General features: G+C 37.3%; 1 protein-coding gene across 1 annotated transcript in view; it reads left to right on the forward strand.

Annotated features, from left to right (window-relative positions):
• The window catches only part of TENM1 (teneurin transmembrane protein 1), a 790,868-nt gene that overhangs the window by 460,512 nt on the left and 316,468 nt on the right, over window positions 1–13,888 (forward strand). The window contains exon 7 of the mRNA XM_081792970.1: window positions 11,839–12,077. Within this exon, the coding sequence (XP_081649096.1) occupies window positions 11,839–12,077 (239 nt within the window). The remainder of the gene's footprint in view (window positions 1–11,838; window positions 12,078–13,888) is intronic.

The raw sequence follows: 13,888 nt of genomic DNA on the forward strand, positions 1-13,888 counted from the left end.
GGGTGGGAGGGAGGGCAGGGTGGGTGATGGGTATTGAGGAGGGCACCTTTTGGGATGAGCACTGGGTGTTGTATGGAAACCAATTTGACAGTAAATTTCATATATTAAAAAAAAAAAAAAATTCTTAATCTGACCTCACAACATTCCATAGAACGAATGTATTATGCTCCTTCCATATTTGAGTCTGCCCTTTTAGCCAATGGATGAGTAAAGAGATTGGGGAGAAGGTTCCTTGGGTGAGAAGGTTTTAGGGGAGAAGACGGGAAGTATCAGACAGCACTTTTGCTCACACTTCGATTTAGTCAGAACTCAGTCATATGACCATACCTAATGGAAATGGTGACTGGGAAATGTAGTCTGTGTGCCCAGGAAACGAGAACATGGATGTTGGTGAGGAGCAGTTTCTGCCTGAGGCTACTTCTTTGATTTTGAGATTGATATTTCACAGGACAGCCATGCCTTTTGTCAATTTGTCCCTCAGAGAAATGTTATACTGGATAGGTTAAAGGACTGATTTTGGTGACATTTCTTTTTTTTTTTTTTTTTAATTTAAATCCAAATTAGTTAACATATAGTGTAATAATTTCAGGAGTAGAATTTAGTGATTCATCACTTACATATAACACCCAGTGCTCATCCCAACAAGTGCCCTTCTTTTTTTTTTTTTAAATTTTTTTTTCAACGTTTTTTATTTATTTTTGGGACAGAGAGAGACAGAGCATGAACGGGGGAGGGGCAGAGAGAGAGGGAGACACAGAATCGGAAACAGGCTCCAGGCTCCGAGCCATCAGCCCAGAGCCTGACGCGGGGCTCGAACTCACAGACCGCGAGATCGTGACCTGGCTGAAGTCGGACGCTTAACCGACTGCGCCACCCAGGCGCCCCAACAAGTGCCCTTCTTAATGCCCATCACCCATTTAGCCCATTGCCCCACCCACATCCCCTCCAGCAACCTTCAGTCTGTTCTCTGTATTTAAGAGTCTCTTATGGTTTGTCTCCCTCTCTGTGTTTATATTATTTTTGCTTCCCTTCCCTTATGTTCATCTGTTTTGTATCTTAAATTCCACATATGAGTGAAATCATATAATACTTGTCTTTCTCTGACTGACTTATTCCGCTTAACAGAATACACTCTAGTTCCATCCATGTTGTTGCAGATGGCAAGATTTGATTCTATTTGATCACTGAGTAATATCTCATTGTGTATATATATATATAAATATATATAAATATACACACACATATATATCACATCTTCTTTATCTATTCATCGCTTGATGGACATTTGAGCTCTTTCCATACTTTGGCTATTGTCGATAGTGCTGCTATAAAACATTGGGGTGCATGTGCCCCTTTGAAACAGCACTCTTGTATCTTTTGGATAAATGCCTAGCAGTGCAATTGCTGGGTTTTAGGGTAGTTCTATTTTTAATTTTTTCAGGAATTGCCATACTGTTTACCAGAGTGGCTGCACCAATTTGCATTCCCACCAGCAATGCAAAAGGGTTCCTCTTTCTCTTCATCCTCACCAACATCTGTCATTGCCTGAGTTGTTAATTTTAGTGAGTGGCATTTCTTATATTATTTTATGGCATTATAAAGCATGTTTGCCTTTATTTTTTTAATTTTTTAGAATTTATTTATTTATTTTTGGAGGGGCTAGGGGCAGAAGGAGAAGGAGAGAGAGAATCCCAAGCAGACTACACCATCAGCACAGAGCCCGAGGAGGGGCTCAAACCTACAACTTTGAGATCATGACCTGAGCTGAAATCAAGAGTTGGGTGCTCAACCGATTGAGCCACCCAGGCACCCCACATTTTTGCCTTTAATGTACATATATGAGTAAGACTTACAAATCAGTGAAAGCTAATGTAAGGCAAATGTTGATCAACACCCTTCAGAAGGTGCATTAGAATGATAACCTATATTTTCAACCTGAAGAGCTTAGTGGGAAATGCTTAGGATCTCTCCTTACTGTACTCCTTTGTAATTATTTTGAAACCCTCTTTCTTTAAAATAAGGTGTCCTTGCTAATATAGATTACAATTCAATTAAAACAAATCATACAGAAATGTATGCCATGTCAACTGGCTCATAAAATAAATGAAGAAAATACCTATCTGTAGAAAATGAGGATGAATAAAAAGATAGTCAAGGTATATAATACTCTGCCCACTACCCACTCCTCTAAAAAAATAAATAAGTAAATAAGCCAAGTAGCCAGTGAAACCAAGTCTATGAAACCAACAGGTTGCTCTGGTAAGGAAAATTGGGAATGGACTTTCAGGTTTTGTAAAGAGAAATATAATTTAATTTCTTTGCAAAATCAAGAAAATTTTTAAATTCCTAGAAAATTTGGGATCTGGTTTAATTTTAAACATGTGCTCATAAATTTTGCATAGGTCACCTATTTATTCCCATTTAAAATGGTCCCTGTTAGGAGATGATCTCCTGAAAACTCTGAAGTGACATTCCACTATTTCCTTCTTGGAGATGATGTATGTACAATCATAAGAGGATTGAAAATCTCACCCACCAATAGCTTTCTAAATTTTTTTGAGTTTGAAGGGATCACAGCTTTCACACCATACTTTAGGGCCTAAAGTACTATTCAGTATAAAGAAAATGAAAAATTGGCAGTTACTTATCTAGGTAAATAATCTTTATGTATTGGTCTGAGCCTTTTAATACAAGAACATTTACATTCATAGAAAATATGTAAGTTGATATTTGCACCTCAACTGGTGTAGGATTTTTTAATATTGTTTTTTAAAGAAATTTATTTTAATGTTTATTTTTGAGAGAGAGAGAGAAAGCATGTACGAGCAGGGTAGGGACAGAGAGAGGCAGACAGAGGATTCAAAGCGGGCTCTGTGCTGACAGCAGACAGCCGGGTCGATGCATGGCCCGAATTCACAAACTGGGAGATCATGACCTAGGCTGAAGTCAGACGCTTAAGCGACTGAGCCATCCAGAGGTCCCTAAGAAATGTTTTTTAAGTTTTAGTTATTTATTTTGAGAGAGAGAGATGCCACGAGCAGGGGAGGGGCAGAGGGAGAGGGACAGAGGGAATCCCAAGCAGGCTTTCCACTGCCAGCCTAGAGCCAGACATGGGGCTCAAACCCAGGAAACCACAAGATCGTGACCTGACCTGAAACCAACAGCTGGGCACTCAACCGACTGAGCCACCCAGGCACCCCAATACCAGTTTTTTACATTGAAGTTACATCTATAGAGCATGGATCTAACTTGGAAAATGAGAATGAGAGAGTGTCTTCAAAGGGCATTATTATAAAGTAGAGGATAATTATTTATTCTAATCTATGTTGGGGCCTACTAAAGCAACTTGATCAAATATAGAATATGTGATAATTTCTTTCTCCAGCATACGTGTATATATATGTATGTATGTATATACATATATATATATACATACATACATATATATACGTATATATATACATATATATATGTATATATATATGCCAGCACTCCTAGTTCCAACTTATCTCTGAATATCCTGTTATAGAAATGTTTAATTTATATAGGAAAGTCCGATACACTATTACATAAAAGCTGTTCTGATGTCTCCCATGTTCTAAAAAGGGAGACATGACAATTCACGGTGTACCTTCCTGATATCAGTTTGTCATTTCTGTAATTTTAAGAGTTGAAGCAAATATTTCCATAAAAACATCTTCAGTGGAATGCCAAACTTACATATATTCACTGTGAAAGGAAAATGCCAGATGATCATGTGAATTAAGATTTTATTACCTTAATGATTAACATTATCAGTGATATCATGAGTTACTATGTGCACAGTGGTTAAGTAAATGCGTTTTATTGTTCGTGCATGAATTTAAAAATATTTATGGAGCACCTATGGAGTTTGCTAGGCACCATTCTAGATGCTTAGGATACAGCAGTAAATAAGTCAGACATTCCTAAGCTCATGTAGCTTATGTCTAGTAATCAACAAAACTGAAATAGATTCCCAGCTCTGTCACTTACCAGTTGGGTGACCTTGGGAAATTATTTAACTTTAATAGCTGATTCTAAGCCGCCTGAAGTATGAAATATGGATAGTACCATCTTCCTTTATAGGGTTATTGTGAGGCTTCAGTGAGAAAGAAGCACAAAGTACTTTAGCAGAGTGCCTAGCACATAGATGTTGTTGCTGTTGCCATTATTATTAGAAACAGTTATTTTTAATTGTTAATATTTTTTATTAACAATCATTCTTTCATTACCCAAATGTCTTACAAAAAAGAGGTGAAATATGAATCAACTATTTCTTTCACTTGTTTCTTTTAGATTATGTGAAAACAAAATGAAAGCTTATAGTTGTCCTTTTGCATTCAATAAACCAAGAGATATGTGCTCACAAGTGAAACTTATTTTAGAGTTCCCAAGCCTCATTCATTCCGCACAGTGAATCAAGTGCCTTTTAGAAGAAGCGAAGGCATCATACAAATCAATATATGCTCATTGAGTACCTCTGAAGTATGAGACAACATACCTAGAAATTAAGGCTTGGTCCCTGCTCTCAAGGAATATACAATACAGGCAGGGCAGATATTCTAATTAAAAGAAGAGAGGGAATAATAGCCACAAAAAGAGTTTAAAAAGAGCTCTCCCATTAGCTACTAACTACCCCACTTGCAAAATTATAGTACCAATCTAGACTATAGAGTATTGCGTTCAAGGATAAATTGTAGGACTAATGCTTAAGCCTAGAAAAATTAAGGCTTAGATAGGTATCCTGAAACTCTTTAAAAAGAAAAAAAAACACTTAAAAATTATGGACAACATGGAGAGAGGATAAATTTTTTTTATAAACAGTATGTAATGTTTGGAGCAGATGTATGGGCAGGGATGGCCTTAAAGTTTGGAAGAAAGAACCCTTGAGCAAATAAAATGAAATCTTTCTTTATGTAGCTGTTAGTAGGGAAATACAATTTGTTACCACAGGAGGTTGTCCAAGCTGGTAATTCCACTGAGATTCAAGAAGAGTTTGGATAAATACTCTTTGGAGGAGTATTTATTCTAAAAAGGAGTATGAGGAATGGGCTACTAAAGAAAAGCTAGATATGTTGAGGTTGATAATCTTGACTAGTAAACACACTTTTCTGCAAAATAACACTGGGTTTTCTTGTCAGAGAGGAAAATGGGGCTGTGACCCAGCATGACATTTTTTTAAAAAAATGTATAATGTTTTTAGGGACATAAGAATAAATACGTGTGAATAGAGATTTCTCCAAAGGTTATATAAAAATAGTCAATAAGCCTATGAAAAGGTACTCAGCGTCACCAGTCATCAGAGGAATGCAAATCAAAACCACGATGAGATATCACCTCACACCCATTAGGGACTACCATCAAAAAAAAAAAAAAAAATAGAAAATGACAAGTATTATCAAAGATGTAGAGAAAATGGAGCTCCTGTGTGCCATTGGCGGGGTTGTAAAATGGTGCAACTGCCATGTAAAATGATATGGAGGTCCCTCAAAAAATTAAAAAGAGAGGTATTGTATGATCCAGCAATCCCACTTTGGGGGTATATATTCAAAAGAATTGAAAACAGGATCGCAAAGAGATATTTGCACACCCATATTCGTAGCAGCATTATCCACAATAGCCAAGAAGTGGAAGCAGCCCAAATGTCCGTGGACAGATGAATGGATAAAGAAAATGTGGTACTGTATTTACATGTAATAGAGTCCTGCCTTTTGAAAAGGAAGGAAACCCTGTCCTATGCTACATGTGAGATACCTTCAGGACATTATGCTAAGTGCAATAAACCAGTCACAAAAAGACAAATAGTGTATGATTCCACTTACATCAGGCATCTAAACTAGTCAAATTCATAGAAAGAGAGAGCCAAGTGGTGGTTCCCAGGGGCTGAGGGAAAGGGAGAAAGGAGGTTGTTTAATGGGTATGGAGTTTCATATTTGCAAGATATCGGTTTCACAACAATAAATGCTATTGAACTATACCCTTAAAAATAGTTAGGATGGGGGCACCTGACTGGCTCAGTCAGTAGAGCATGCAACTCTTCATCTCAGGGTTCTGAGTTCAAGCCCCACGTTGGGTGTGGAGTCCACTTAAAATTAAAACTAAATAAGATGGTAAATTTCATATTTTGTGGTTTTTTAATCACAATAAAAATGCATTTAATAATTTTTTTAAAAAATAAGAAATGCCTAAATTCCACCATTCTATCTGAATGTAATTTGGCCATAATAACTTGACTCAAGGCTTTTTCATTGCAATCTTCTTTTTTATTTTATTTTTTAAAATCAGCCTCAGCTGCGAACTGGAAATAAGTTGAATTCCTTCTTCTGGGTATAAAAATGAGTCAAATGCTTATAGCTAAGGGAATACAGGTTTAGCTATTCGTCTCATAAGCATGTTTACAAGATGTAAAAGAAAAAATTTCATTGGTTATTTATGCATCTGTTGTTAGAAAGCTGTAGATTTCTGTCTATTTCCTATAGAATTTTAAGTGCCACATTAAATCACATTATTTAGTGCTAACAGATACCCTCAGAATTATGTAGCATGAGGGGTTTAAAAAGAGAGAGTACATTTTCCCCTTTTTTATAGATGATTTTAAAATCCTTACAGGAGCATTTATTATATTCCCACTTACCACCACTGGGTCTCATCAGTCTCGAAGATATTTTTTTTTTCAATTTCCTTATATGCCCATTTCCTTTTGGCAATATCTTGCTTTTCCTTTTTAAATTTGAACTTGAATATTAAAACAGATGCAAAGGAGAGTACTACTTACACATAAACTCTTGAACCGCATTTTTATCATTTGCTCTGTGCAAAAAACCCAATTGTATGAAATTGATAGCAACATTTTAGTATATCCTCAGGTCCCCAGGGAAAAGCAATGTGCTTAGACAGATGATCTGATTTTATGAGCACATAGCTGAAGTCTAGCACTGCGCATTTGTCTTTATGCTCCTACTTTTTTCGGGGACTATGAAAACACATTTAGGCAGTAGTTTCACTTTCCAACAATGGATTGCAAGGCCTAGGACAATGCGTAGCATTTGCAGTGCTGTTTTTCATGATGCACATCAAAGTATAGATTCCTTGAGCATGAAATCTTAATCTCAGCTTGTTAATAAGAAAACAGGAACCTTAGTATATGAACTCATTTTATTATCTACTCTCACTGAGGACTGTGATTTGGATTCCACTCAAATACGAATTAGTGTAAGTGTTGCTCTGCTGTGACTGCTGAATTTATTCATTATGCTGTAATATTTTACTTATGAAACTGCATTTGTAAATCCTTTGGTGTATGTCATGATGAAATTACAGTGCTCAGGGATATTGATTATTGCTTGTAATTGCCATCATAATAGCCAACAATTCTCTGTCTTTCTTTGTCTTTCTTCTCCCCCTCAATGATATACCAAACCAAATCAATATCCAACATATGGGGCCACTTACATTGTCTCTAAAATCCAATTGTTCTCCTTCATAAATATGCAAAGGATCGAAGATTTTATCTCCGATCACTGTGAAGAAAACACCCCATACTGCTGGGTTTCCCTTTTACCCCATAGGAACATACCAGAATGTTGCTGTGCAGGATTGGTTTTATCCAAGTGACATTTTGTCACCTCCAGAGTAACTACCAGGTCGTGGTGAGGAGATGGGGAGGTTACTCCACTCTGCTGTCTCTAAAGTGCTACACTTCTTGCTCTCTAGTAAATTAGATAGCCAAAGGGGAAAACATAGCCTGGGAGAGCTAAGCAGGCATTAAAGAAGAAGTTCACCTCTTCGTAAATGGAGGAGACCATTTCAGGGATTAAAGAGGAAGTACAATTAAATGGAAGGAGCATAATGCTGTGAGTCACTTTTTTAATATATTTATTCTTATTTCTATTATATACTGTTTCTTCATTCTGGGGATACATTAGGTGCCCTGAGAAGCAGCAATAACTCCTTTATGTTCTTAACAACTAAAGGGTAGCTTCTTTGTAATGCTTCCCTATTCATCCAGAATAGTTAAGATGGTCTTTAAAATTTACTCTAAGAACATGTGACATAAAGAAAAATAGACATGTATTACATAGTACTGTCGGAGCACATTGTATTTGGCCTGGATCAGTTAACCCAAGAGATTAGAACCTGGTAGTAACCCGGTGAAGACTGGTTAGCAGGTAGCATAGGGGGATGGAAATAGCACTCTCTTTTGAAAGTTCCCGATTCCAAGCTCATTTATGCCATTAACTACCTATGTTACTTTTAGGTAATCCATTTCATTTTCTGGGCCTCAGTTTTGCTAACTGCAAAATCAGGGCTTTGGGCTATTAGAACATTACTGAGTTTCCTTACATCTCTGTGATTCTGTAGCTGGCATTTTCACGCTTGTCATTGGTCCCAAGAGAAACGGTAAAAGTGTGACTCGATTCAGTATTATCCACATGCTTCTTCTGTGTCCGAACAGGTGTGGGTTCTTATCTTACCACGTCCACTAACTGCATAACCCTAGTATAGTGTACTGTCATGTAGTGGTTAAGAGCCATGGCTTTGGGGCTGGCCTGCTTGTGTTTGAAACTCAGCTTCACCATTTACTGACTGTGGGACCAGGGAAAACTGAACCTCTCTGTTCATTGGTTTTCTCATCTGTCGATGGAGATATTTCCTTTAATGGGGTTTTGGGGAAGAATAAATGATCTAATAGTTTATAAATTATTTAGAACAATGCCTGGCACAAGTAAGCACTTAATGAAGTTACCTCTTATTATCATTATTATGATAACTACTATTATCACCACCATTTTATTCCTACTAAACCTCTTCTGGTGTCTGTTTCATCATCTGTAAGATTAGAATAGTATCAACCTCATACGCGTATGAGAATCAAAAAATTGCACATAAGGTGCCTCGGTGTCTAGCCTTTCTAGGCGCTCAGCAAATCGTGTTTATGTAAATAGAACGGACTACGGTGTGGTTGGTGTTAAGCAGTGCATTTTTTCCGTTCACCCCACCTCCCGTCTTCTTGATACTTGTTACAAACGCAATGTAAGCTCAAGGCAGAGAATATATAAAAAAAAAAAAAATACTCCTATCCCAAAGGTAACCCAAGTTACTATTTTTCCATGAACATATATTTTTTTTATTTTAAAAATTGTATCTTGTTGCCCATACTGTTCTGAAGCTGCCTTTCTTCACTTGGTGATATTTGTAAACACTTTTCCTAGTGAATATTCTTTTACAGCACAATTTGTGGTGGTTGTATAGTATTCTACTATGTGTTTGTAAAATAGCTTACTTAAGCAAATACCAATTATTGAGCACTTAGGTGTTTATTTTGTGCTATTACAAATAGAACTGCAACAAACAACTTGTTATAGAAATTGTCAGACACATAATTTCCTAGGGATAAATTCCTCTAGGCATAATTATTCAGCAAAGAATAGGCATATTTAAAGTCTTCTGACACATAATCCCAAATCGCCCTCCAGAAAGGCTTGTGAATGTGTTCTATTCTCAGCAACCGTGCCCTTTAAATAACCTTTACCCTCATGATACTAAAGCAAAATCCTCTAGTGTGGAGATTTTTCATTAACTGGCATGTTATGTAGTTGTTTTCTCTTTTAAACATATGCTTTTCTCCTTTAAGCATATATGCTTTTCTTCTTTAACACTGGAAATTGGAAAGCATTCTTAATGTAGGCTTAATGATTTGTGCATTTGGTCGTATGTGACAAGGTGATGTTGGCTCTCTATTTTGTGGAGGGGTTTTGTGTTGTAGTAGTACATTAAAATGTAGCACCATAATGTCTTTTGCTTAGCAGTGCATTTTACTGCCCCTGGTGGCACAGGAGAGAGGTTAAGATTAAGGACTTTGGAGCCAGAGTGACCTGGGCTCCTATTCTGGTTCTGTCATTCACTTACTAGGTGAATTTAGGAAAGTTTTTTTTTTTTTTTAAGTTTATTTATTTATTTTTGAGAGAAAGACAGAGACAGTGAGCAGGGGTGGGGCAGAGACAGAGGGAGTTAGAGAGTCCCAGGCAGGCTCCACACTGTCAGCACGGAGACAATGCTGGGCTCAAACTCATGGACCATGAGACCATGACCTGAGCCGAAATCAAGTCTGCCCCTTAATTGACTGAGCCACCCAGGCCCTGCTAGGCAAGTTTCTTAAACCCCTTTTGGCCTCCATGCCCTTAAATGCACCATGAGGATCATAATGCAGCCTATTTCCTATGAGTGAAGACTGAGAGAAGCATTTAGTACAATGCATGGCACACAGCACTCAGTACGTGTAAAATATGTACACGAAAACATACTTCCATGTATTTGTTTTTGGCAAGTCCTTCCATGGCAATAAATCATTACTGTTTATGAAATATCTATATTACAATAGTCATGAGCAGTCAATAATCATCCTGTAGTAATTCAAACATGACAGCAGCACGAAGTTCTGGAACAGGCAAAACTAATGCATGTAGAAAAAATGCTAAGTAGTGGTTGTCTGGGGGAAGTGGGGTAAGGATTTACTTAGAGAGGCAGAAGGAAACATCCTGGGGTGATGGGAATGTTCTGTATCTCGATAAGGGTTTATGTTGCAAAGGAGATTACATTTGTCAAATCTCAGCAAATGTACACTTAAAATTTGTGCATTTCATCATGTATCATTTTTTATTGAAATCTATTTACATACAACATTGTGTAAGTTTAAGGTGTACAGCCTGTTGATTTGATCCATTTATATTACAGTATGATTGCCATTGTCGCATTAGTTAACACCTTTGTGACGTCACATCATTATCATTTCTTTTTTGTGGTGGAGATAATTAAGATCTCTATTAGCAAGGTTGATGATTCTAATACAATATTGTCGTCTGTAATGACTCTACTGTACATTATGTCTTCAGGAATTATTTATCTACTAGTTGCAAGTTTATGCCCTTAAACATCCCTGCTGTTCTCTGACCTCTCAGGCCCTGGTGACCACCATTCTGTTCTCTGTTTTTATGAGTTCGTGGATGGACCTCGAGGGCATTATGCTAAGTGAGATAAGTCAGACAGAGAAAGACAAATATGGTATGATACCACTTATATGTGGAATCTAAAAGAGTTCAACTCATCGTGTATAAATGTTATATTTCAAAATCTGTAAAAAATATTGAACTCCAGATAATATGCAAGTTGAAATATATGAAGGGAAGTATACTGATGTATGCAATTTAGTTTGAAATGCTTAAAAACTAAGATGGACTGATGGATGAAGACAGGAACAGAGAGATGGGGAAATATGTGGTAAAGTTAGTACAGTCATATGTCTACTGTAGAATCTAGTTGGTGAGTATATGAGTGTTTCCATAAAATTTTTTCAACTTGGCTGTATGTTTGACAACTTTTATAATAGAATATTGCTTGAAAATATGTCTGTGAAAGCTAATCTCTAAATAAAATACTGGTTTCTAAGACAGATTTCAAAAATGCCAGATGATATTTCTGTTTTTGAATCAACTCTTGAGTATCACAGCTAATGAAAAGGAGCAGTATAGCAAATAACATCAAACGTGGAACGTTAACACTCAAGGGTTTGAGAAATTCACTAGCCAGCAAGTCAGGGAACAGAAGACCTCTCTCTGCCTCCTAAAAGCGTAAATGGAGAAAACAAAAGGAGACCACCAAAGGCAGTTCGGAGTTAACTTGTTGGCATGTGACAATTTCATGGGGACACTGCAGGTTCTCCTGAGCTTTGTCAAAGCGTGATTGAAATTCGTGTACTTGGTGTCTTTGTGACAACCGGCTTTGGTTTTATAGCCCAAACTTTTTGTTTCCTTTTTGCAGGCATTTCCTGTTTAAACATGGATCTGGCTCCTCAGCTATCTTCAGTGCAGCCAGTCAAAACTACCCTCTGACGTCCAATACCGTGTACTCGCCCCCTCCCAGGCCACTTCCTCGAAGCACCTTTTCCAGACCTGCCTTTACCTTTAACAAACCTTACAGGTGCTGCAACTGGAAGTGCACGGCCTTGAGCGCCACTGCAATCACAGTGACTTTGGCTTTGTTACTCGCCTATGTGATTGGTAAGCCTTTGTTGCCATGTCTCTTTTCTTCTCAAAGTCTTGTTTCGCTTGTGGTGGAGGTGGGGGAGGAGACTCTCTCTCAACTCTGGGGCCCAAAATTTGAACCAAGCCTTAGTATTATAAATAACAGACGGATTTCTAATGAGGTGGTTTGGTTTTTTTTTTTTTTTTTGCACTTCCTAACCTTAAATACTGCTGAGGAGAGTAAGGAATGCTCCTTGAGAAGAAATATTTATACTACTAACGCAGTCTTATTGATTGCAATTACTGTAGTTAACCATTTTCCCTTCAATTAAAAGGTTGTTATGGTTTTCTCATTAGAAGTCATAAGTACCAATCTACAATAGCTTCTTAAATTATAGTTAAACAATAATACTGCTACCAGATTTTCAGGTAGCAATTTCATTAAAGTAGTAGTTATTTGGAAGCTATCAGAAAATCCAGCACATAATTTCTTCCCAAGAATTCAGTTTTACACCGAGATTTAAAAAATGTATTCTTCTTTTCACAAGGTAAATGGCTTGCAGAATTGTATGGATACTGTGTTTGGGGCGGTAAAGGAGAAAACAGTCTTGAGGCACTCTTTCCACGTTTAAGAAAAATATTGTTCTGGAGTCACCCTGATTAAAGTCCCCCTCACTTGATAGTAAATTGTATTGATTTTTCTGGATGGCATTTTATTTTGACTGAACATTAATTTCCTTGCTCGAGTGGTTCTGCAGTCTCAAATGTAAATTAACTTTGGGCGCCTGGGTGGCTCAGTCGGTTAAGTGTCCGACGTCAGCTCAGGTCATGATCTCACAGTCCGTGAGTTCGAGCCCTGCATCAGGCTCTGTGCTGACAGCTCAGAGCCTGGAGCCCGTTTCAGATTCTGTGTGTCTCTCTCTCTCTGACCCTCCCCCATTCATGCTCTGTCTCTCTCTGTCTCAAAAATAAATGAACGCTAAAAAAAAAAATTAAAAAAAAAATTCTATTACATACTTTGAGACTTGTTTAATTAGCTTACATATTTATTTATTTCATAAGTGAAAATAGAACATTTCAGTCATTGCAAAGTCTGCCTTTTTTATAGGGTGAACAATGTCATATGATATCGACATGACATTAAGGCAATATAGTGCAGTCATTATGAACATGGATTTGCAGACCTCTGCCCCTTATTAGGCATGTTACCTTGGGCAAATTATTTAACATTTGATGGCCTCCATTTCCTTATCTGATAAATGGGCCTAAAATAGTGCCTATAACATAGAGTTGTTATGAGAATTAAATGAGTTAATGTAACAGAAGAAGTTGGAATAGTACCCAAAACATAGTAAGTATACAATAAATGTTAAATATTATTATTGTTGTTGTTGTTATCATCATTCTCTTTATAACTGTTATTCACTATTTTTTAAAAAGTGTTTATTTATTTATTTTGAGAGAGAGAGAGAGAGAGAATATCCCAAGCAGGCTGTGCACAGTCAGCACAGAGCCTTACGCAGGGCTTGATCTCACGAACTGCGAGATCATGACCCGAGCTGAAACCAAGAGTTGGACACTTAACCGACTGAGCCACCCAGGCACCCCTGTTATTCACTATGAAAATTCAGTGACTCTCAGAGTTAACCATGTTTGTGGCTGTATCCCAGCATCGAGATCAGTGCCTGGCACAACGCAATCCTATCAATAAAATTTGTCGACAAAAATGATCGATGCTAAGCATTTTACTTGTATTAGCTCATTTAATTCTCACAACAATCCTTAAGGGCACGTATCGGTATTATATGTAGTTTAGAAGTGAGCAAACTGAGGCACAGCAAAGATAA

Source organism: Panthera onca, chromosome X (assembly GCF_046562875.1).
Source record: "Panthera onca isolate mPanOnc1 chromosome X, mPanOnc1 haplotype 2, whole genome shotgun sequence".
NCBI classification, from domain to species: Eukaryota; Metazoa; Chordata; class Mammalia; order Carnivora; family Felidae; genus Panthera; species Panthera onca.